The 26845-nt window shown below is 34.8% G+C and overlaps 1 protein-coding gene and 2 long non-coding RNA genes across 3 annotated transcripts; 1 reads left to right on the top strand and 2 right to left on the bottom strand.

Moving 5' to 3' along the window:
• Nucleotides 1–14283: 14283 nt before the first annotated feature.
• Nucleotides 14284–26288, top strand: LOC109064291 (probable inactive glycosyltransferase 25 family member 3). Its single transcript, XM_019081291.2, is given in 13 exon segments — nt 14284–14854; nt 15871–15981; nt 16131–16248; nt 16532–16666; nt 18093–18129; nt 18132–18299; nt 18525–18644; nt 19854–19930; nt 20010–20116; nt 20226–20358; nt 22042–22169; nt 22357–22560; nt 25126–26288. Coding segments are annotated over 13 exon segments (1776 nt in total). The 5' UTR covers nt 14284–14651; the 3' UTR covers nt 25361–26288.
• Nucleotides 19962–20383, bottom strand: LOC122146398. The gene is made up of 2 exons (XR_006160956.1): nt 20273–20383; nt 19962–20103 (listed from the first exon to the last, which is right to left on the bottom strand). It is a non-coding gene; the product is annotated as an uncharacterized LOC122146398 (long non-coding RNA).
• Nucleotides 20607–22502, bottom strand: LOC122146397. The gene is made up of 3 exons (XR_006160955.1): nt 22361–22502; nt 22105–22207; nt 20607–20659 (listed from the first exon to the last, which is right to left on the bottom strand). It is a non-coding gene; the product is annotated as an uncharacterized LOC122146397 (long non-coding RNA).
• Nucleotides 26289–26845: the final 557 nt, after the last annotated feature.

Below are 26845 nucleotides of genomic sequence, written 5' to 3'. Positions count from 1 at the left end.
TTTGCATAAAACCTTTAAGCCTGTCCTTATTCATTAAGTTTGAAATAGTTCAATTATTATATTGCTTAAATACTTATATCAAAATTGTGTTTTATATATATATATATATATATCTTTTTTGTTGTTGTTGTTGTTTTTTTTTTTTTTTTTTTTTTTTTTTTTTTGTGGTTCGTGTTTCAACAATCCCTAATGGGATTAGATTTCTACTGTCAATGTGTTACTCTTTATTATCAGACACCTGCCTAATTCAGAGATCGTGTGGGGCCCAGCAGGCCCTGTATTTTAGCTTTGATCACAATCCACAAAAGATCAAGTTTATGGTCAAACGAAGGAGTACAATGAAATGAATGGTAGGCACGCGGGTTTCTATTTAATTATTTATTTTTAAATGATTCCTTTTTAATTTCTCGACCGCACGTGGTGCAGATGCCAAGGTTTGATTCGAACTCAAGTCGGTGCTTGCAAACATCCGTTGGTGTGTTTCGGTGTAGTGTTTTCCGTTGTCAAAAACGTCACTGAAACTACTTTGTAGTGTAATTAGCAGTTTATTGATTAAGCAAGTAGAATGTATAGTTACCAATACAATCAATCGACTGTCTGAAATGGAATATCAAACCAAGGCAAAACAACTATTTACCGACAGCTGCCCTGCTGTTAAACTGCATTTGGCCTAATGATTAAAAAAATCAGCATCACCTGCAATTAATTTTTAGTGTTAGTCCTCGAGAATCAGACAGATGCCAGCACACACACACACACACACTTTTTGCCTGACCCTGTGTCTGTGATACAGGCCTGTAGTGTGTTGAAACAGACAATAAAATGCAAAATTAAATAAAGATAGTAACCAAAAACATTCTTTGCAGTGATGCAAGTAGCATAATAAATGAGACGGAAATTAAATCAGTAAATGGCGTTTCAGTTCCTGCCGTTTCATTGAAAAGTCCTTCACCATGCAGCTTTGGGCAAAAGATGGCAGTCTCAGTGAATGAGAAACTCAAGCATGCTCAAAGCATTTTCCCACCATGCTTTTATAATCAGCGTGACTTTTTATTCATCTACCATACACAATCAGAAAAGCATAAATACTATTATGAACAAAACATATTATGAGAAGTCTCGCAGTCAACGAATTTCGTTTGGGAAATTGTTTAAAATATAACTTTAGTAAGCAACATTTAAATAAACTTTACAGTTCTATACACACATTTATTTTCAGCGAAAATGAACTATATTAAATTTCCCAGACGAATATGACCAAGGAATGTAATATCAAACAACAGTGATTAGATAATTATTTTATTTTAGTGCGTTAATATAGGGAACGTCAATTTAAAGGTAAATGTAAATAATCGCCCTTGTATCATATAACGTCTTTCTTACCTTAAGGGAAACTTTACGAAAATGAATATTTGGTGTAGCTACAGTAAGCAGAAAGCAGGGCCTATGTCCTCCAGAACGAAGACGATGAATCTCCAGCAACAGATGTCCAGGCACAATTCTTGGATTTAAATTATATTTTACAAGAATTGCGTTTGGACAATCAGTCTCTGGGACCCTTTGAAATGATATTTTTTTCAACTCCATGGAAATACATTTTATGTGTAAACCAAAATACAAACTGAAATCTCACTTTTGTCCCTGTGGCTGTTGGGCCTATGAGTAGATTTTCACACAAAATGTCACTCTTTTATAACCCTGTTTAAAACACTTTCGTTCCGCATTTCTAATTATTTAAATGCCTGTATTTTACTTTAAAAGCCAAAAGTGTATCGCGTTTTTTGCTGCAATGAAATCAACAGATAAACGATGTTAGTTTCTAGCTCTGGCGCGTACATTTTACCACAGAATTAACGAATTAAGTAAAAAAAAAAAAAAAAAAAAAAAAGTTGCAATCGGTCTTTCAAGAAATAAAAAGTCACATATTCCTAAACGGGTTCTAACTTCGTTTTAATTAAATCCAGGGTAAAAATTCTCTAATCTAATATATATTTCCTTTTAGAGAGCTTTTCCTTTAAGAAGAGGGTTAAAAGTTTGACGCGCGTTCATTGCGCTAGTCGGAATAAACCACACAAGAAAATGCAAAACCTCAGCTCGCCACATAAAAAGAAACACTTTTGAAAAAAGAAATGAAAGAAAATAAGCTAAGGAACAGTTTTGTAAAGTCCCGCTTGTTACAGAAGCAGCTCTTCGCCATTTCTGCACCTGTAAGGGCGCACATCCTTGTAGTTCCACCTCTCGACATCAGGCGAAGGAATATCATCTTCTGATACCGGCAAAACCCGAAAAACTACCAAAAACCATTCCCAGTCGAGCCATTTCGATACTTTTGTTGCCCGTGGTGTGGTGGTGTTAGAGCAAAGCCTCTTCTCTCAACGCAGTGCTGATGAAAATGCGCGGAAGCCTGTGTCCTGCGCGCGCGAGCGCTGTATCCTCACTAACGCAAGCGGAGAAAATGGTCAAATGCAAGAAGGAGGGATGCGTTGGGTCGCTCGAAGATCCCTCACGCCCTCAGTAATGCCTTGATGGGACGGTTCTTATGGAATGGCACGGACCATCACGTTCCTATGAAGGCTTTTCTCAGGCTCCCGTAACAATACCGGTGTTGCCACGACGGACGGCGAGAGGGAGTGGGGATGATCTTCGCTTGGTACTGAATTTGAATAACACCATGGGGTGATAAATGTCCATTGTGCTGTAGAAGTAATGAATCTCCACTGTCTTCTATTGCACACAAGCCAGCAGCTGCGAGCGAGGGACCAGCAGCCTCTTAAAGACACAACAGCCCCATTTTCTCCTCAAAAGTGATCACAATCCGTACTCTGTTTATTCTGTCAACACACACTGCATGACGTTTGTTTTCTGGACACCTTTACTTGGGTGAGGAAAGCTAGTACAACGCAGTAACCAGGCACTTACGTAAAAACACGACCACTTGATCATTTTAAAACAAATGAAATGTCATATAAAAAACAAGAAAATAATAATAATATATTATTATTATTATTAGACCATTTATTATTGTTATTATTAGTTTTAGTATTAAAATGCATTCATTTAAACACATTTTGCTGCAAAGACTGGTGAACTGAAAGACAGCTAATATGCATATCCTACTAAAAATAGGATTTTCTATTTTAATAAAGTTTAGCAAAACGATTTTACTTTCCATTGCTATGAAGAATTATGAATATTTCTAAGCACTAAATTTACATAAAATATAGCCTATAGGCTATAGGTGACATCACTGCATATTTTGGGTAGGAAAACAAAAAAAACAAAAAAAAACAATGACATTTTACTTCACTACCAGAGTTTGTTTGGGTCCCTCTTTCTTTCTTTCTTTCTTTCTTTCTTTCTTTCTTTCTTTCTTTCTTTCAATCTAACTTGTTTTTCCATGTATATTTGTGAATAAACCATTCAATAGTTGGTTTTATTATCAAATATAGTAAGTCAAGTCTAAACTCAACTAAATATTTCTCTAAAGGTCTAAAAATGTTGCATTGTGTATATGTTTGACTTAAAACAGATATAGGCTAAGATATATCAGATATAAACCTGTTTACACTGCTTCATCTTCAGAAAGCGCGAGAACACTTGTTTATTTATTTATTATAGTATGGATTTGATAAGCAGGTGTTTCCGGTCAGGTACTTGAAAGAGAAACACTCAAAGATCACTTATTACTTCTACCGCTCAACCTACATGAATAAGCCTTCAAATCTAAACATACCCAAAACCTATGATCTAAATATTAACTCCCGCTCGAGCGCTCATCCCATCAGCGTGACTAGCGCGAGCAGAAGGATCCCCTCGCTGTCCTCTTTCTCCTAATAAATCACGGCCTAACTCCCGCCTCCTGGGCGCTGCTCCTCCCTCCTCAAGTGAAACTGTTTTATCCTTTCATCTGTCTGTGTGAAGTAAGCGAGTTAATCATCCGTCTGTTTGTCTGTGCTCCTCCCTCCTCAAGTGAAACTGTTTTATCCTTTCATCTGTATTGACGTTTTTAATTGAAGTCAGTTTATATATAGACACAAGTCTTGACTACAAAATAAAAGCTGTTTAACTTTTACACCAGTTATTGCCTAGTTCACTGCATAATTGATAACTTTGTATGACACTCAATACCACTGAAAAAAAAAAACTGGTTTTCACTCAGAAATAGCTAAATCTTACAATTAATTACAAAGAAACAGCAATTAACACTGAATTAAATATGGAATTTTGAAGTAGAAAGACTAAAATAGTATTTTGTTGTAAATCGTACATAAACAAATCATTTTTACAGTGAAGCAGATAGGCTAATTGCATAAATTCTAGTTAATAAACTGCAATCAATCAATAAATAAATACATAAAAATAAAAAAATAATGAAATAAAAAATAGAATGTACACTCTTAAAAATAAAGGTTCTTTATTGGTTTCTTTGGTTCCATGAAGAACCTTTAACATCTAAAGAATTTTCCCATTGCACAAAAGGTTCTTATAGTGGAAGAAGGTTTATTTTATTTTATTTTATTTTATTTTATTATTTTATTTTATTTTATTTTATTTTATTTTATTTTATTTTATTTTATTTTATTTTATTTTATTTTATTTTATTTATTTATTTATTTATTGAACCAAAAATTGTTCTTCTAAGGGATAATTGCCATAATTCTACCAGTACATTGACATTTTAAACATTGGAATATAGGCTAATTCACAAAAAAACAATTTGACACCAGCAACAAGTTGTTGCTTTCTAGTTTCTTGATTTCTATAGGCTTAAAATGGCTTTAAAAATTAGTTTTTCACATTGTTGTACTCAACAAATTTGAAACTCAGATGCAACAAACCTCTAGCAGGGAGAAAAATACACAAAACTCAAGTTGCCCAGTGGGCCAGCTGGGCAGGATATTGTCATGTCATGCACATCAGGACAGTGGGAAACATTGATTTGTTTTGGCACTGTGCTTTCCCTATTCACAGATAAATGTTTAACCCAGAAGCTGAAAGGAGCAGTGGGGGAGAGGAGTCCAGATCCACGGGGTAGGCAATGAAACTGGCCCTCTGAGGAAAAGAGGAGGAGGAAAACAATGGACCAGGGAGGTTTCGAAAATAAGCCTCACCAGATGAAGGCATCTCAAGCGCGCTATTTACTCTAAACAACATTGTCTGGATCAATGTACACCTCCGACCATCTGTGAAAAGATGCTTATAGAGGATTATGAGCTACAGAAAGTTTGATAGATTTGTTTATGTATCACATCTGGCTATATATTTCCATAAAGAACAATTTGTTCGCTTTCATTCTGTTATTGACATTTTTCACTTGTATTCATTTACTGAAGGCTAAATTCAGCAAACATATTCCACAACATGCAGAAATAAACTATAACTGTAAATCACACCTAATGTGACTGGGTCTGATGATGAAATGTTTTGTTTTTCTCACCAATAATTTTGTGCTGGAAATTATGATGATTGCTGTAGATTTCAGATTTGGCATTTGCTTGTGTTTTATCTGGGTGACTGAAATTGAAGTTGTCACATTTAAGTTATGTGTGTCTAAAAAGGCTCAGTGTTGTTTCCAATAAAACAATATTCTTTGTGCCATTATTATCGCCATTTATATTTCATTGCTCGCCATTGGCTTTATTCCATCACAACTGCATTATAGATTTTCTTCACATAAGTGCAATCTATAAATAGTATAGAGTATCTGCCTGGGCTGGATATATTATAGAACAAAACGATGCGTACAACAGCCCCAGGATATCTTCTACATTGACCATCTTTATGACATCTGTGATTTCATAAAAAAATCATCAATTCCTCAATGGATTCGCAGTAGTTCTTTTTAGTGAAAAGCTTCATTTTTATCATACCAGATTTGAAAGACTAAGTGATGTTTTCACTGGTTAGATGAATAATAGTTCATTTAGGTGCTAGTTCGCTGTCCTCCTATTCTTTGTCATTAACTTCATTTACTGCATTGCTAATGCATGTGTCATTTTTATCATTGCTCTTTTTTTTTTAAATGCCAACCTTCAGTATTAAACTTTAGTCCTGCACCACTTGTGTTACAGACATGGATTATAAATCAAATTTTGCAGCTTGTTGAGAAGACGTGATATTACTTTTCAGAGTTATTAGACCTATTAAAATCCTATAGACTATAAACAGGCATGGCTGTTTTAATAGATATTAAACCAGCCATATCTATGTACAGTACACATTACATTACTATTCAGAATTTTTAAAAGTTGTTTTTGTAAAAATATTGTGAAAATTGTCTTTTATTTGAATGTATTCTTAAAATGTAATTTATTCCTGTGATCAAAGCTGAATTTTCAGCATCATTACTCCAGTCTTCAGTGTCACATGATTCTTCAGAAATCATTCTGATATACTGATTTGATGCTCAACAAACATTTCTTATTATTATCAATGATAAAAACAGTTGTACTATGTAATATCATTTACATTTTGATTTTCATAACATAAAGTTCAAAAGAACAGCATTTCTTTCAAATATTTTTGATAATAATGTACATCTAAAAATATATAACTTTTTGTCATGTTTTATATTGAACATTAAAATAAAAAATCAAATCTAATTATAATTCCTATATGTATTATATTTTATTTATTATTTGAATATTTATTATAAAATATGATAAACTTTAAGATGTGGATGTAAGACTGACATTTAGCATGCAGAGGCAATATTATTTTACTTGTAAAATTTGGAGATATTGCACAATCCCTATGTGGGATATTGCGTACATGCCGAAATATTAGAGAGTTAAATATTTGATGACATCATTAAAGATAATGACCTGAAGTGTGTTGCAGCAAAGAAAGTGTGGCGCTGGATTAATTTCTGGTACTCCTCTCGTTTCCAGCATTCCAGACGCTGCTTGTTAACTTCCGGCACCCCATGCTTAGTTGGCAAACTGTGGAGGGGGGGTCTGTATACTCTCTCTCTCTCTCTCTCTCTCTCTCTCTCTCACACTTTCTTTTTCCCCCCTCCAAAAAAAGGCACACAAATTCTTTCACTGTGGTTGGCTGGTTGCCAGGCAACATGGACAGTAAGTGAAGCAGCGTTGACTTAGGTTAAAGAGACTACTGGGAAACTCATTCCTCGTTGTAGGTTTCACAGAGCCACAGTGCTTTAAGTACACACATCTACTCTCAACGAAGCCACAACAACAAAAGCTTTTCAAAATGATTTAAACTCTGTCTTAATCAGTTTGCAAGAGTTAATATAAGGAAACATCAGTGAAGTGCTTTTATTTTGAAATGAACGCTGCTGGACAGTTAATTAAAGCGAGCTGGTTTAATTAGGCCATAATTCCATTTGCCAGCTGTTAAATCACAGAGAAATCAATAAAGCATTAGAGAATATGGCACTATTTGAAGTTGTCACGATCACCAGCTGGAGTGCCCTTGATAACCACCAGAGTGCACTCCACACCATACCTCTGTCACTTATATTTCCCACAATCCTTTGCCCAGACTCATCAGCATTCATTGTTTGCACCTGTGTCTTGTTATTAACCCTGTCTGCTCACCATATATATAGCCTGATTCATTCATTGATTAATCGTGAAGTCTTTCATGTGTTAAGTATTACATTTCTGAGCCATTATTTCCTGTTTTCATGTGTCTTCATTTATTCTTCCCCTTGTTCTGGATTACATTTTGTCTGTGTTTTTTGTTATTGTTAGGACTAGTAATGCAAAGTCAGATTCGTTACTGTGAACTGATTCTTTTTGGACACTTCGGCTTATTGAACCGGTTCAAAAAGCCGATTCATAGGTTCCTGGCGTAATCAAACAATGATGTCACTACGCAGTTCTTTTCTAACAACTCAGTGCCATGTTGAATCAATGAAGCATTAAAATAAAGAGATTTGTGTCAACACACATATTGAAACGTTCAAATAAAAAGTTATTTGTCTGAATGCATATTGTGGATTATTGGCATGTAATTTACTTAAGTTAAAGGTGTTTGTGGTCACAGTTTCATTTGTGGATCCTTTATGTCAGATACGACCAATATTGATTAGCCTTGGATAAGTTTCCTAAAAGATTCGCACCTACAGCACACATTACAGACACTGATGCACAAACGTGGATATGTTCTACATGTCTAAAGTATAAAAAAAGAATGAACCAGTTGATCTTGTGAACCGGCTCGACCGGTCCTTACTATTGGGAGCTGAGAAGGTCTGTATTATGTACTACTAGAGAAAGCGTAATGGTCAACTTGGATCACTTGTGCCATAAATCACATTACAGCCTTGATGTCATTGAATTTGTGTGACACTCGATTGCCGTTTATGGATACCATAGGAATGAATAAGAAATGCCGTAAGCTGAAAACTGTCACAAAAAGTCAGTGACTTCTCTTATAAAATGGCATTTTTTTTCGGTGTAACTATAAATATAGTTAAATCCAGATGTATTGTTTAGTGTAAAACATGTTAAAGATTAACCAATAGGCTGTCGATTCATTAAATGATAAGCTATTTCCTCTAAAAAGCTGTTTATTTAGCGTAGTGAAGTCTCTCCTCCATTGACATCCATTAAAAAAAGGCCTCTGGTCTCCTTTCCCATGTACTGACAAAACGAAAGCTTTAGCATTAGCCGTTACCCTTTTTTGCCTAAAGTTTTCACACTTGCCTTCTAGTGGCTTTGGTATAACTATGCGACAGAGAGGTCCATTAAAGATGCAGTTGTATGAGGTGATAGTATGTACCAAAGCTTGCCTACTCTTCTACTACACACTCAAAAGTTTGTATCTTCAGAATACATGCTTTAAGGGTATAGTATATAAGTAGGCACTTTGGGATGCAGCATATGTCATAATCCCAGTCTGTGTTCCTCTGTCTTGTGTGCAAGGATTTTTTTGTTGAACTGTTTCTCTGCCCCCAGAGTTTCTGTCTTCACTTCCTGTGTTTAGTTCCTGTTTCCTGTTCTACCTTGTTTGTTGTCATGGTGATTCATTGGTTCCACTCCCTTGTTTCACAGTGTGTGTGTGTGTGTGTATAAACCCTTGTGTTTGTCTTGTTCAGTGCTGGTGTGTGCTTGTAATAAATCCCACTGTAAGTGAATCCTCTGCCTTGTGTTTCCATGACTCCATAATTACACACACTGTGTTCAAGAAGCACATGAATTTGGTCTTATTTACATCAAATGCTGCAAGAATGAGCTTGTACATTTATATGCAAATGTAGAAATTTGGAAAAGAAATTAATTGCAACTTACATGTTCTTTTAAAGTATATCTCTCACACAAAGATATTAAGAATATTCCAGGGAAGACAAAGTCATACAACATTAAAACGACATGACGGTGAATAAAAAATGACAGAATTTTATTGTTTAGCATTCCTTTTCAAATTAAACGGAGAATTAAATTTTTAAAGTAATACACAAAAACACTTTTTTTGCCCTAATATCATTTCTTCTTTTGAAAATTTGCATAATACAAAAGTTTATAGAGATGTGTGTTGAAGTGTAGTTGTGGGGCAGTCATGGCCTAATGGTTAGAGAGTCAGACTTGTAATCCAAAGGTTGCGTGGTCGAGTCTTAGGTCTGGCAGGAATTGTTACTTAACACTTAAATATGAAAATGCAATGCTTTGCAGAAGTGTATGAAAGTAAAGGATGTGCTTTAAAAGGTGTCACTGAATCCCACTCTACTGATGGAACAAAATCACTACAACTGCAATAGATTTATAGAGGCAATTTCGTCTAAGTGGTTTGGTCATACTGCAGTATTGTCCAAATGGGAACATATGAGCTGCCCAATGGTCTGATTACCAGTCAATTTATCTATACTATCAACACATCCCCTGTAGCTCTCTTTTCGTAAGATGTATCTTTTTGCATTATCAGCCACAAAGATAGTAAATAATTAAAATGCACTTCACTTTCACAGTAGTGCTGGTGGTATTATTAGTCAGACTAACTTTTTTGAGTTTCAGAAAGTGGTGAGTGTGTTCAAAATTCCATACTACCATACACAGGAACAATTTTGTGTATAAACTGTTTTCACTCTAAATTGCTAGAAAATTTTACAAACAATTACAAGGGAATGGTAAGTACCACAACATGAAATATATATATATATATATATATATATATATATATATATATATATATATATATATTATATATATATATATATATAAAAATAAAAAACTGAAATAGTATTTTCTTGTAAAATATTCTCCAATAAATCTTTACTTTGAAAAATCAATTTTTTTTTTACAGTGGACTCCTCATATTTTTGCCGTAAACAGCATGTATGTTTTCTATAAACATAGAATACCCTGATGACCTTCAATGTAAGAAAAAGAAAAAAGAAAAGGTTAAATTTATGGACATTTCCTTCAACTGTAAGAAACATACTAAATGCAATGTGTAATTCTAAATACAGGTAAAACACCTGTAAAAAACAATCAATACTGAGAATTCTTTCATATTAACACAGAACATTTTCTTAGATTGTACTAAACTTCCTAGTATACAAAAGAGAGAAGAACACTGTATCTCATTATGCAATGCGCTCAAATAGATTTTAATAACTTTTGGGCTGCATCTGAAATTGCATGCTTTCTGGGTAGCTACTTCTTTTGAATAAGTAATTACTTTGCAACCGCTAAAATATACTATGTTATAAATAGTATGAATGTGCGTAGTCTGAATGCATATATGATGAGACCTACCAGTCACTTCACCTCCATTCACAACTCCTCTCCCATGGCTTCATGGGAAAATAAAGTGTCCATCAGATGCCTACTTCAGAATCTAACCAAGAGCAGTAGGACTTCAGGGTACTTTTCGCCTACTGTATAAATACTGTTAATTCAAACATACTACACTTTTCATATACTGTTTTTCTCCTACTATTCAGTAGGGAAGTATGTGATTTCTGGTGCAACCTAAGATTTCATTGTCTGAAGATTATTTGACAAAAAACTCAGTGAAGATTCAATAAACATCAAGGAGGAGTTTGCAAAAGTTAATTTTTCAAAACCTTTTTCATAACAACAGTGAAACTGTAGATAAATATTTTGGATTCCAATTATATAAGGCACAAAGTCATAAAGACACCTAAAAAATAAAGTGGACATACCCTTTAATCATTATTTGTGTGAAAAACAATAAAGGTTGTTCATGTTTTAAAGGGATACTCCACCCCAAAATGAATTTTTTGTCATTAATCACTTACCCCCATGTCATTCAAAACAGGTAAAAGCTTTGTTTGTCTTCGGAACACAATTTAAGATATTTTGGATGAAAATCAGGAGGCTTGAGACTGTCCCATAGAGTGCCAAATAAATAACAGTGTCAAGGATCAGGAAAGTATAAAAAGCATCATCTGAATAGTCCATCTTCCATCAGTGATTCAAGTGTAACAAAATTTTCATTTTGGGGTGGAATATCCCTTTAACGTCAGTTTCAGCTGGAAACTGCAGTAAAAAGTATGTATAGGTATGTTTTTTGAGTTTTGCAAAGATTTAGGCAGAATCACATTTTTTCCATTGTGCCTGTTTTGCAGTTAGCATGCTACTATTGCAGTAAGCAGTATGCTTGTACTCCATTCAGAACAAAGCTGATGTCTTTTTACAAACCAAACCTCCCAAAATGCTTCATTGAAGATTCAAACTAATTTCGCAAACTGACATTCATTCAGTGTTGGCCTGTCACTTCACGACTGCTGAGTAAGTTTGCGCGATTGAGCTGAGCGTGGGACCGTGAGTGACAGTTATTGAGCTGATGAGCCGTGAGACGTCTGTATGGGAACATGTTATTGATTATCACAACGCTGGCCGAGGTTCGAAGCTTTCCCATAGTGTCACAGCTGCCCTTTTGGGGATTTTGACTGATCCAGTAAAAAAGAGTCTGTGGAGGTGCTAGGAACAGTGGACCCCCCCACCCCCTTTACTTTGCATGCCACATGGCTTCGTATATCCATAGGCTCATGGTAGACCCCCCACTAGGCAAGGGATAAAGTGGCTTAATCAAAGTTGTCCAGGGGGGTTAATGGCCCCCACCTTCTCTGAATAAATGTTTGGGCCCAGACTAGTTGTCTTCTGTGCCCTCGACCCCCCGCCACACCCTGCTGCCCTGCTCCTCAGACCTTTGACCCAGCAGTGAAAAGTTAGTTGGGATGTAAGTGAACTCTCTCAGGGTTGGCTGTGCTGAAGGCGCTGGGAAAGTGCCCTCCGAGGACCAGGGGTTGGAGGGGTAGGCGTGGGTACCATGAAACGACACTCCCTTTGACCCAAGTCTCCAGACCGGTTCTGAACACAGCGCTAATTTAATTGTTACGGGCAGTGCGACTGACCAATGATAGCAGGACCATTTGAATGCCTCTGAAATCAGTTTAGCTGGATGCCAGGCATATTCCGTTTACTCTCTCAGCGCCTTTATCTCTTTGTTCTTTGTTGGCTGTTTTCTTTTCTGATTACACCCTCCAAGGTTTTGCTCTTCAGCAGCATCTCCTCATTAAGGTTCTCGCTTTCACTGGATCTCTCTGTGAGGAGTGTCTCAGCATTTATAAAGACAAGAACTCAATAGTGTGGATGGCCACTGATCAATTTTACATTCCTTTGTAGATAAACAACCAGTAAAAGATGGAATCAATATTGAGTTTTTTAAGTGCTTTGGTTGAGTTAAAGCACAGCAGCATCCTTTTTTTCTTACAAACATGTGAAGCATTTGTAAGTTTTATGTCATGGCATCTGTAGGTGGTCCAAAAGTTTTGATTTCTATCTATCTATCTATCTATCTATCTATCTATCTATCTATCTATCTATCTATCTATCTATCTATCTATCTATCTATCTATCTTTTTAGCTTTACATAATAGGGAAAAGTAGCTCTTCCAATGTCAAACCAATGGAGGCATGTTATATTAAAGGGATAGTATACCAAAAATAAAAATTCTGTCATTAATTACTCACCCTCATGTCAATCAAAACCCGTAAGACCTTCATTCATCTTTGGGAACACAAAGATGTATTTCATCAAATATATAAGATATATCTGATGAACGCTGAGAGCTTTCTGACCCTGCATAGACAGCAATGCAACAATGCAAATGTTCCCAGGCCCAGAAATGTAGTAAGACGTTAAAATAGTCCATGTGACATCAGTGGTTCAACCGTAACGTTATGAAGCTACGAGAATAGTTTTTGTGCACAGAGAAAACCAAAATAATGACTTTATTAAACACTTTATTCTCTTTCGGATCAGTATCCGCTGCCATTCATGAGAGTACCACCCACAGTTCATGCGTGTGATGCTGCTGATGCAGGAGCCGACATTCTGACGTAGAACCCAGATGCACTGAGCCTTGTTTATAAGCAGAGGAATGCACACACGCATGCGTAGTGTTATTGTCATGGACACGTAACAAAAAGTCTGATGCGAAAGAGAGGAAATTGTTGAATAAAGTCGTTATTTTTGTTTTCTTTGCGCACAAAAAGTATTCTCGCAACTTCATAACGTTATGGTTGAACCTCTGATGTCACATAAACTATTAACTTAATGTTGTCTTTACTACCTTTCTGGGCCTGGGAATGTTTCAGTTGCATTGCTGTCTATGAAGGGACAGAAAGCTTTTGGATTTCATCAAATATATCTTTGTGTTCCGAAGATGAACGAAGGTCTTTTCGGTTTGGAATGACATGAGGTTATGTGTAATTAATGATATAATTTTCATTTTTGGGTGAACTATCCCTTTAAAATGCCAGCTCGTTAATTTGTGAAACAAGCTCTACATGTCCCTCTTGTGGTTGTTCACTGTATTCAAAAGTTTAATGAAAGAAGAAGCTTGTAATTTGTGTGATTGTTTTGTTAAATTAGAACGTTTTCCATCCGAGCAGTTACATAATTTGTTTTGCAATAAGTGTATTAGTTTTTTAATGTACGATAACAGATTTATGCTGACACACTGATGATGTGGTTTCAGTTTTATCAATTTCACATTTTATCAAACTGTTATTTCTTAATTTTGTTCTTTCAGACAGAATGTAAACTAAAACAGTTTAAGGAATTAGTAATGTGATCTGGGAATTCGGACCAAACATGACAAAAATTTCACTGTGAGGGCTCATCAATCTCATCAATCAGTCAGTGATGTTGTTCGACAGAAAAATCGCTAAAACTACAGTGGTTCAAACTCTTTCTTTTGTTGCCACAAAAACGAGGGGGAAAAAATCGTATGCACACCCACACGCACACGCAAATGTTGCTCTGTGTGACGAGAAAAACCCAAATGAACGTCAGCATACTGTCCCAAAACATTTTGGCTATAGTGAAACAATGTAGCGAAACGTTAACGCAACATTTAGCATTCTAAAATGTAACAGTTGGGCTTTAGAAAAGAACGTCGATGTGCTCTGGTGAAACATTCTAAATAACAGTCAATGCAAAGGGTACACTGACTGAACATACAATGTAACAGCTCGGACAACAAATCCTTACACGGAAGTTGTAACTCAAACCCAGCTAACAGAACACGTTGGCTCCTCCGGGGAGAACGGAGATTTGAAGGGGAGTGTGAAGTTTAGGGAAGAGCCCTCTTCTGCTGCTGACGCGGATGGGATTGTTTGAGCAACGACACAGAGGACCACCGAATTCCAACCATGTTATCTTGGATTACAAGTGTTTGGACCATTTTTGCGGTAGCACAATGTTACTTTCCAGAGGAAAATTATACCGAAGATTCAAAGATGCAGCAGCCCACAGTCGTAATAGCAATCATAGCACGGAACGCCGCTCATTCTTTACCCTACTACCTCGGAGCTCTCGAGAGATTAAACTATCCCAAAGAGCGCATCTCTATCTGGTTGGTGACTTCCTTCTTTGCCGTGTGATCTTATTATTTGTAGATGTCAAAATGTCAATCTTATTTGCATTCAATCACCTCCTCTCCTTGACTTTTTCAGCTTTCCCCCAAAAGCAGATCCCCTTCCCCCCAGCTAATAACGTTCGGGTTGTATGTTGTGTATTTATGCACTTCAATGCATTTATTTTATTTATAGCGCATACTAAATAAACTAGGTAAAAGTAGTGCACGATTTAACGTTTAAAGTAGCTTCAAGTGTTGAATTTTGATGTTAAATGGATAGGAGAAGTCTAATGCTACATTACAAAATGAAAAGTAGTTATTACATGTTAGTTCTGGTAGTTAATTTGTATTGCTCAGTATTTAAGTCAAAGACAAATAAGAGTGCCCAAGTTAAAGAAACTGAAAAACCTAGTTTTAAACACATATGCCAAGTTGATGTTTGTTTAATACAGTTAAAAAAAAAAAAAAAAAAAAAAAAAAAAAAAAAATCAACCTTTTTCACCTAAAGTTTACATTTATTTACTCAAAATGTTGTGATATAACTATCACGAAATACCATATTTTCCTTATTCCTTGAATAAATCAGTGCACACATAATCATTATTTTTCAAAAGGTACAAAGTATATTTTAAAACATCATGAACTGTAAATTTATAAATATCATTACATTTTGGGGGGAGTTGTACCACTTGACATTTTACATCCTGAACTAACTTTGCCTTGCCATAAAAAAAGGTCAAAGTAATGAGGGTTTTCTCGATAATATCACTTCCTGTTGTTTTCCCTGTATGTTTATGAATGGCGGTTGAACCACATGACTTTATAGCAAACATATAAATGCCTATAAATGTTCACATATATACTTATGGAAGTCTGTAATATATGTGCATTGTATCATAAAAAAGCGTGGCCAAAAACATAACCACCTTTTGAGTGGTTTCGTATGTGTTCAGGTGGAAGCAATTTACTAATTTACCAATTAATTCCTGCTCCCTGCCTAATGTTTCCTGTAGGGTGGCGACAGACCACAACATTGACAACACAACAGCAATCCTGCAAGAATGGCTCACAGTCATGCAAACACACTATCACTACGTGGAGTGGAGCCCTTTAGATAACCCCATGTGAGATGAACATCACACAACATGAACATATGGCAGATATTTTATCCTTTTATGACCACAATTTTAAAAAAGCTTTGGGATCTTTTTTTAAGTTTTTGAAATTTAGGTACTACCAATGAATCTTGAATTGATTTGTTTTAACCACACAGATCCTATGTAGGTGAGCTGGGGCCCAAGCACTGGACTAATGGCCGCTATGAGTATGTCATGAAGCTCAAACAGGCAGCGCTGAACTTTGCCAAGAAACGCTGGGCTGACTATATTCTGGTATGACCCAGTTAGAGCCTATATACCCCAATTTTGGATAACACACCCAAATATCTATAACAGGAATATTAAAAAAATACAACCAGGTCAAAAATTTTCAAAAATCATGGAAGTTCAACTCTTATTGGGGCTAGAAATGTGAATTGTGCTGGAATGCACTCAAATTATTTTTGCTCATATCATTTCAGTATGTTTTATATTTGCTAATATCATGACTATTAAATGTTATCATTAGGATTGTGTTATCAGATGTCATTCTTTGTGTTTATTTCCTCATCTGCAGTATTCAGACACAGACAACATCCTGACTAACCCGGAGACACTCAACCTCTTGATGGCGGAGAATAAGTCAGTCATCGCCCCTATGCTGGACTCACAGTCAGCGTACTCCAACTACTGGTGTGGCATCACTCCACAGGTACAATGCAATAAATTTCCAGCTTGGAAGCGTGTATGTGTGTGTGTGTACATGTGCATGATCTTAAAACACAATGAATGATAGCTAACATTTCATCTTGCAGCATGCCACATCAATAAAATGGCCATATCTGCTTCCACTGTTGCTGTATAATAATAACAGCCCTGGAGAAACTACTTTAAAGTGAACCTTTTGAATTCATAGACTACTGGTGATATTAAACTATAGTCAAGGTTAATGAAAAGTAATCAATTTCATTGTGTGTGTGTGTGTGTGTATGATATCTTAAAAGTACTCTAGTGTGAGTTTTTTAAAGAAATGTCTATTTTTAATCAGTAAAGATGCATTATTTTATCAGAAAGGTCAGTAAAGACATTTATAGTCTTAAAAAAGATTTCTATTTCAAATAAATGCTGTTCTTTTAAACTCTCTGTTCATCAAAAGACACAAAAAATATAAAATTTAAAGCATTGATAATACTAAAAATGTTATTTCATTTTTTTTTGAGCATCAAATCCTCATTAGAATGATTTCTGAAGGATCATGTGACACTGGAGTAATTATGCTGAAAATTCAGCTTTGCATCACAGAAATAAATTACATTTTAAAATAGATTTTCAAATAGAAAACAGTTATTTTAATTTGTAATTTTACAGTATTACAGTTTTTACTGTATTTTTCGTCAAATAAATGCAAAACATTAACAAAAATTGATAACACTTTACAATAAGGTTCATTAGTTAACATTAGTTAACTACTTTAGTTAATTTGACTACTTTCATGTTAATTTCAACATTTACTAATGCATTATTAAAATCAAAAGTTGTGCTTGTTAACATTTGTTAATGCACTGTGAATTAATATGAACTAACAATGAACGACTGTATTTTCATTAACATTAACAAACATTAATAAATACTGTAATAAATGTATGGTTCACTGTTTGTTCATGTTAGTTAATACATGAACTAATGGAACCTCATTGTAAAGTGTTACCAAAAAATCTTATACCACCCAAACATTTCAGTAGTAGTACATAACAGTAAAGATTTATTTTTGCAGTAATTTTAAATAACTTACCTAAATATTTATCTGCATTACAGCATTCACTAAATATGTAACTAAATATTTTGCTACAAAAAGACATAAAATGTTGCACTGGAACTTGAATCTGTGATTCATTTTGAAATAGGTTGATTTACATGAATTGTCCAAACAAACTGATTCAAATTATTCACATTTCACAACGCTATACATGAGGGAGAGCAGATATTGACACTAAAGCTCTGTGCTCAAACAGTGTGCTATCTCCTAAGAAATACAACATCACATTTGAGGATAATAGTTCATTATAGGTCTGTTTAGGGTCTGTTTGCTCAAACACTTTGTGCTTTGGCTGTGTTGTTCAGTTTTCTGTCTTTCTCAGGGATACTATCGTCGTACTGCTGAGTACTTCCCCACAAAGTGTTGTTGAGTTTTCTGTGTTTCTAAGGGGTGCTGTTGTTGTACTCCACTATTCTGCTGGACCTGCGCAAAGAGGGCACCAAGAAAGTGTCCTTTCACCCCCCTCACAAAGACTACTCCTGGCCCTTTGATGACATCATCGTTTTTGCCTTCTCCTGCAGGATATGGGGTATGGCACCCCCTTCTGGAAGACTCCAGCAGATCTCATTTCATTTATGCAATACGATGAGTTTAACATTTGGATTTAGTTTGGAAGGATTGAGGGGAAAATTCTTCCATGTGTCCAACTGACTGTAACATTTTTTAGGATTGACAATCAAATAGCCTTGGAAAGAGACGGAGTGAGTAAAATTTCTGACATTATTTATCTGATATGATTCACTCTTTGAAACAGAGGTTCAAATGTATCTGTGCAACAAGGAGCGTTACGGATATCTGAACGTACCTGCAAAACCTCATCAGACCGTGGAGGATGATCAAATCAATTTTGTCCACCTTTACCTGGAATCTCTGAGTAAGTAACACTAACATTTAGATTTATTTATTTTTTATTATTAAATCATATTATTAGAATAAACTTGTGCGATAACTTGAAAAATGTACAATGATAACAGCACTTAAACTAGCTTGTTTAGTTTGTGTGAAAAGCATTGCACTTGTATTGAATGCACAATTGTACTACTTCAAATATTAATAGTATATTTTAAAAAACTGTACTTGCAGATTATATAATAATAATGAAATAAAAGACCACTTAAAGTGATTATATCTCTTCACAAGACTTCAAAACCACTAGATTTGAATGGATTTGTTTTTGATCTTTTTGGGTCTTTTAAGTTTTGGGTACATGGACTTTAAAGGGACAGAATCCTTTTACAGTAGGTTTCAATAAAAATATTGTAATTTTTGTTTCAAGGATTTACCAAAGTCTTAAGGTTTTGGAATGACTTGAGGCAGAATAAATTGATGACGATTTTTTTATTATTATTATTTTTGGATGAACTATCCCTTTAAATACACTTTTATAAAAGGCACCTTTTAATAATGTCATATTGAAAGTTTTACTTTAAAATACATTTTTAATTATTAGATTTAGATTAGATTTTTATCTTTTGTAATACACTTACTTATTTTAATGTTCACATACTATAATTTGAACTAGTCTTTTATTTCATAGTACATTTATTATGTTTTGAATGTATTAAATTGTACAACTGTACATTTATGTAAATACCTGATATTTTAACATGATTTTAACTATAAAACATTTTCATTTAATTGCAATTAACATGGAGTTAAGTGTCAGAAAATATGCACTTAAGAATTGTCTTTTAAAATACATTATATCCATATATATGTATGTATATATATATATATATATGAAAAAAGTATACTTTATACTTTTTAATGTGAAACTGAAGTCATACATATGAGACATAAAGTCAGATTATGAGACAAAAGTTGCAATTGTGAGACATAAAGTCAAAATAACAAGATAAGTCACTTATAATAAATAAAGTCACAAGAATCTTTGAAAAAAAGTTATTTCACCACAGCTATGATCATGTAGCATAAAATATCCCAAAAAGCGTCTTGTGTGATTTTCAGTGTGGTCTCAGTCTTTTGAACCCCTCTGTATTCGAAGAATACACTAACCATGTGCTAATTAGCGATTAGCTTCTTAATCGAGGATTTGTCCTAATTGAAGTAATTTCTCCCACAGTCCACGGGCCGCCAATGTATGTGTCTCGCTATGTCCACGTTCCTCCCAAACAGTCTGATCTCATGGGCTTTGATGAGGTAAAGTTGAGTGCATACTCTTGTTTTTTTACCATTGCTTTGAGCTACAACATTCAGCATGTGTGTTTGTTCTCCTCAGATCTACTTGATAAACCTGCGCAGACGTCCAGACCGCAGGGACAGGATGTTATGGTCGCTGTATGAGCTAGAGATTGATGCTAAAGTTGTGGATGCTGTTGATGGAGCGTAAGAACAGACATTTACTCTTAAGAGGAATCTTTGTTCATTCTTTCTTTATACATGCACATGATGATAAAAGCAATAATTTAGTTTTTCCAATGGTGTGTGCATGCAGGGCTCTGAACAGCAGCGATATTAAGATTCTAGGTGTCGATCTCTTACCTGGTTACTATGACCCTTTCTCCGGCCGCACGCTGACCAAGGGAGAGGTGGGCTGCTTCCTGAGCCACTACTACATCTGGAAAGAGGTCAGCAGCCCATAAAACTATTGAAATAAATGCCACTTTGATATTTTGTTATTGGTATCACTTTACAATAAGGTTCCATTAGATAATGTTGGACAATGCATTCACTAACGTAATGAACAAGACATTTGTTGCAGTATATTTATTAATCTTTGTTAAAGGGATACTCCACCCCAAAATTAAAATTTTGTCATTAATCACTTACCTCCATGTCGTTCCAAACCCGTAAAAGCTTCTTTCATCTTCGGAACACAATTTAAGATATTTTGGATGAAAACCGGGAGGCCTGTGACTGTCCCATAGACTGCCAAATAAATAACAGTGTCAAGGTCCAGGAAAGTATGAAAGTCATCGTCAGAATACTCCATCTGCCATCAGACGTGCAATCTGGGTTATATGAAGTGACGGGAAAACTTTTTGTAAGTGAAGAAAACAAAAATAATGACTTTATTCAACAATTCCTTTGTCAGCAGTCTTCTCTGTGTCTCTTCATATCACCATATGCTGCATATGCTCTTCTGTATCATCCGCACCACAAGGATGTGCTGTTTCTACATGTATTTAGCTTTGATTTGAAATAAAACAGCGCATCCTTGCGGCACGGATGACACAGAAGAGCATACGGTTATATGGAGAGACACAGAGGAGGCTCTTTAATTGTGTTCTGAAGACCAATGGAGCTTTTACGGGTTTGGAACAACATGGGGGTAAGTGATTAATGACAAAATGTTCATTTTGGGGTGGAGTATCCCTTTTAATGTTAGTTAATAAATGTACAACTGATTATTGATAGGTAATGTTAGCTGAGGTTCATTAAATTATTTAAGCAGATACAACTTTTGATTAATAATGTATAATTAATTAACATGAACTAACATTAATTAATGCTTTAGGAGTATTTTTCTTTGTCAGTTCATGTTATCTAATGTAGTTAACAAATGGAACCTTAAATTCTTTTTTAGAATACCTAGAGACATTTTTAAGCACGACTTAAGTGTCCAAAAACTTTTTGTATCATGGATTGCTTTTATTAATGTAGCTAAAATATACAATATAAAAATTTATGTTTTTATTATTATTATTATAACTACTATTATTATGTCTTTTAAAATGTATTAGTGTACATTATCATTCAACATGTCTGAATATATTTGTTCAAAAATACCATTAAAGCAGTAATATTATGCAATATGAACACAATTTAAAATAACTGTTTTCTATTGTGATATATTGTAAAATGTAATTTATTTCTGTGATCAAAGCTGAATTTTCAGCATCATTACTCCAGTCTTCAGTGTCACATGATCTTTCAGAAATCATTCTGATACGATGATCTGATGCTCAAGAAACAGTTCTGATTATTATCAATGTTAAAATCAGTTGTTGTGATGAGTCATATGTTTGTGGACATGTGGTTTTATGTGTTCACGATTCTTTAGCGAATAGAAAGTAAAAAGATTATTTATTTGTCTTATAAGTCTTTTGTAACATTATAAATTATAAATGTCACTTTATGTTGCTGTTACTTTTGGTCAATTTAATCCATCCTTAATTTCTTTGTAAAAAAAAAAATTCATACTGACCCCAAATTTTAACTAAACTGTACTGTATATTAAAATAATTTAATATAAAATATGCTGTGTTTTTAGTATGTCAAAATGATTTGATCATTGCTATCATTCATAGATGGTAGACATGCAGCTAGACAAGGTGCTGATTTTTGAGGACGATGTGCATTTCCAAACCAACTTTAAGCGTCGCCTGATGCGGCTGATGGAGGAGCTGGAGCAGGTGGAGCTTGACTGGGACATCATGTGAGTGACACCTGTCTGTCACACGGTTGTCGTGGTAACTAGAAGAAACCAGAACCAGATAATGCTTATGCTGCAATTATAAGGAAGACTTCAGTTTTATGTGTACAGTTTTGTCATGATTTTATAGCATGTAATCCAATTGTAAAACTCATCAGGTGACTTTAACTGTTGTGGTGATCTTTTGCAGATACCTGGGCAGGAAGAAGGTGAACCCTGAAGAGGAAGTCCCAGTGGAGAATGTGAGGAACCTGGTGTACGCTGATTACTCCTACTGGACGCTCTCTTACGCCATCTCTCTTCAGGGAGCTCAGAAGCTCCTTAATGCTGAACCGATATCCAAGATGCTTCCTGTGGATGAGTTTCTACCCATCATGTATGACAAGCACCCCAAGTGAGTAGCACACTCAAGTCTTCAGGGTTAAAGCAATATTTGATAGGAATAGTTCACCTAAAAATGAAAATGTAATCATCCTCAGGTCATTAAAGATGTAAATGAGTCAGTTTCTTCATGGGAACAAATTTGGAGAAATTTATCATTGCATCACTTGTTCACAAACGGATCCTCTGCAGTGAATGGGTGCCGTCAGAATGAGAGTCCAAACAGCTGATAAAAAAAATCAAGTAATTCACACCACTCCAGTCCATCAAGTGATGACTTGTGACGTGAGAAGCTGCATATTTGTAAGAAAGCCATCATTAAGACATTTTTAACTTCAAACTGTCGCTTCTGGCTAAAATATGAGTCCTCTATACATAATAATGCTTCCTCCAGTTAAAAAGTTGCCTCATCTGAATCAGGAGAGAAATATGCGCACAGATCAAACACAGTTTGTTGTTGGGTTTTGATTTGAGAGGCAAAAAGGGATGGAGTTTTTCACTGGAGAAACAATATTTTGTATAGAGGATTTTTATTTTAGCTGTAAACAACGGTTTAAAGTTAAAATGTCTTTTAATGATGGATTCATTTCTTACAAATACGCTATAAGCTTTTCGCTTCACAAGACTTAGACTGATGAACTGGAGTGGTGTGGATTATTGTGATGTTTTTATCAGCTGTTTGGACTCTCATTCTGACGGCACCCATTCACTGCAGAGTATCCACTGGATGAGTAAATTTTCATTTTTGGGTGAACTATTTCTTTAAATGTTAAAATGATTTGTGGGGTTAGAAGAGTGATGTTGCTATTATTTTTGTAGTTGATAAAGTATGCATCCTTACCATAAAGACATATACGTACTGCCATTTTTCATTTTCATTATAATATACGAGTACTTCATATTTTAGCAAAGTAGTACAGACTAAAATAGCTCACCACAAATGTGCGCTTTGGTACGGAGACTGCTTTATTTGAAAAACCTCTATGCATAGTTTCTTCCCTATGTAATTGTACAAGTCATTTGATTTTTATGGACAGTGTCGAGACTCAAGCCAAGAAAGAAACCCAGATCTCAACAGCTTTGATTCTTCAGCGCAGGGGTTGTGTGTGCGCTGTGGATTGGCACGATGCCATCCCTTTAACCCCTGTCTGTTTCCTCTCCGTCTCTGACTCTTATTCATTTTGCTTGGCATGTCCTGCTTGAAGCTCCTCATCCCCACAGAGACAGATCAGAGCAGCATTCTCCCCGTGTTATTCAATCTTTCCAGCGATCCGCAGCTCTCCCGGCAGAATCCAGCATGCTGCTGCTGCCCCGCTGACTGCTAACCCTTTAAACACCCTGCCCTGTCTTCCCCGTTACGCATTCCAGCTAAATTAGTAGCTACTTTAGATGCTTTGCTCTCCTTCCAGGTCTGACAAAGCCAAGGGCCCTCTGCCAGCTGGCCCAGTACACACGTTTACCCTCAGTACATGAAGTACCTCTGCAGGCTTCTGCTGAAAGTAATTGATATTTTATTCATTTATTGAGGTAAAGTCGAGCAGCACGAGCCCTAAAATGATTCGCCATCTGATTCTGGATCCAAAAGAGACATTAAATAGATCAGCGATGACCTTTTTCCTTTGAAAGGTTGTAATGCAAGCATCTCTAGTACTTTTTAAAATTGAGATAAAAATATAGATTTCCCACTTGCTCATACTGAGTCGTAGAAATGTTGTAACATATAGTATAGGACATAGTGTATAGGATATAGTGTAAATACATATAGTACAAATATTATATTATTAGATATTATTAGTATTATTATATTATTCACTACCTTATTATATTATATTATCAAATATAGGTTTATGTATATTAATAAAATAGGATAAAATAAATTATAGATATAGCTATATAATTTATTTAATTTTATTAGTTGTATGTATTTATTTATATTGATTATACTTGGGGATAAAATATGGATTTATATTATATTATATGGCTTATACTGAGAGGTAGGAATTATTTAACATCAGGATAAAATATGGATATAGTATAAATACATATAGTATTAATATTATATTATTAGTATTATTATATTATTAATTAACTTGCCTGGTAATTAAATTATATTATATTATTGCTTACACTTATGGTTAGGGATTTTTTTATATTATGCAATATAAATGCCATTATATTTTATTTTATGTACATTATTTATATTGCTTAAAAGTGTGCTTAGGGATTTATTTTTAATTGGGATAAATTATCTATTTATATATTTAAAACACACACACACACACACATTTATATATATATATATATATATATATATATATATATATATATATATATATATATATATATATATATATATATATATATATATTTACTTCTGTTATTGAATTGTATTGTATATTATTTACATTGCTTATACTTGGGGATAAAATATGGATTTATATTATAATCTTTTTTTTTGGGGGGGGGGTCCTGGTGACGTCACATGAAAACATTCATAACCTATTTTCTAAAGTCTACAATCATAAGAGTTCAAGCTACTAAAACTGTTTTATTTTGGTGGGGTTTTTTTTTTCAATAGTGAGGATTACAAATCCCACTTTCCCAATCGGAATCTGATGGCGTATTCCACACACCCCCTTCTGGTGCAGCCCTGCCATTACGCCGGGGACCCAGAGTGGGTGAGCGACACAGAGACGTCTACGCTGTGGGATGATGACAATGTGCGCACAGACTGGAGGGGCTCGCATAAAACTCTCAAGGGTTATCAGCCACCGGCCGGCCTGCAGAGCGCCACTCACAAGGACGAGTTGTGAAGTACTGTCCCAAAGACACTTAAATGGCATAAATGGTCATTTTCTAAGAGTGGAGGGATTAGAACGAGTGAGCAGCTTTTTAGAAAGGCAAATGTCACTCAATGACCTCAGGACTGTGGAAGAGACGAAGGAGACCTGGGACCAATCCTTAGGAAGAGACTTTCACTCTTTTTTTTCTTGTTTTCCAGTAAACATTTTCCAGATACATTTACTTACTTAGTAAAATAAAAGAAATTAAAATGAAAGTTATTAAGACATGTTTTCAGACAATATGTACTGAATTAAGTTTGTTGGCATTTTTCTTGTTTTAAGCACAAGTCTAACAACGAGAAAATTAGAAAATTCAAAAACAGAAAAAAAAAATATATATATATATATATATATATATATATTTAATGGAAATTAAGAACTGTTAAGGCTATAGGGTGCAATAAATCTGATGACTTTTATAGTTGACCACGATTCAAGAGGAAAAATGTTATATTATATATTTGAGGAGAAGGTTTTTGTCCATCTTTTGGAACAGATTAAGCAAATTTTGTATCTCTGTTAGGGTATTTTTCTCTATTAACTATATAAAAAATTACATTTGATAGCTTTTATGAAGTAGAGCATTAGAAATTTTATTACTGGATTTTATTTAAAGTTTGAACAACTGTCACAAGGACTATCATGCTCAGGCAATCGTGTATTTGAAAAGTGTGTGTGGTGAGTTTTTTTCTATTTTGGTGTATTTTTGCTGTTCATGTCGAATTTCTCTGTTCCCATCATAATCATTTGTTCTTATTTATTTCTCTTCCCCGTCTTATTCCCTTCTGTGTCTCTCCAAACTGAACAGCAGGAGCAAATGAAATGTCATGATAAGAGTATGCATGGCAGTTTGGGTAAATTTGGTTGTTTTTGAAAAAAATTAAATAAATTAAAGATGTTGGATGTGAGTCACATGTATTTGATCCTCAGACTTTTTTTTTTTAAGCTTGTCTAGAAAACGGACAAAAAAGTAGCTAGCCGCACACTGAATCCAATGCAGACTGGAAAAGGTAGCACTGAAGATAGCAATGTGCTGAAACGTCTGCCTGCTCGTGTTCATTTGATTTTAACTCACATGCACTCTGCACTTTTTTGCACAATGCAATTTATAAAAAAAAAAAAATTCTAGACTTTTCCAGTCTGCACTGGATTTAGTGTACGGCTAGCTACATTTTTGTTCGTTTTCAAGTATCTTCTTGGCTATACGCACCTGCAGTAAAAGGATTTATTTTTTCTTATTTCGAGTGCTACAAATTTTCTTAAGTTTCATATGGCTTTTCTAACCATGCAAGGAAACACAGTGTGTTTTCAATCGACCTTACATACGGAATATCAGTTAAATCATTCAATAGAAATAAATTCCTAATGTGAAGAATTATGGCTGTTATTTATAAGTGAAATCTCTTGTCTCTCAGACAGAGAATAAATGCAGATATTATAAACCCATAGTTAGGC

The sequence above is a fragment of the Cyprinus carpio genome, chromosome A10 (genome assembly GCF_018340385.1).
Source record: "Cyprinus carpio isolate SPL01 chromosome A10, ASM1834038v1, whole genome shotgun sequence".
NCBI lineage: Eukaryota > Metazoa > Chordata > Actinopteri > Cypriniformes > Cyprinidae > Cyprinus > Cyprinus carpio.
This window is presented reverse-complemented; position numbering and strand designations above follow the sequence as displayed.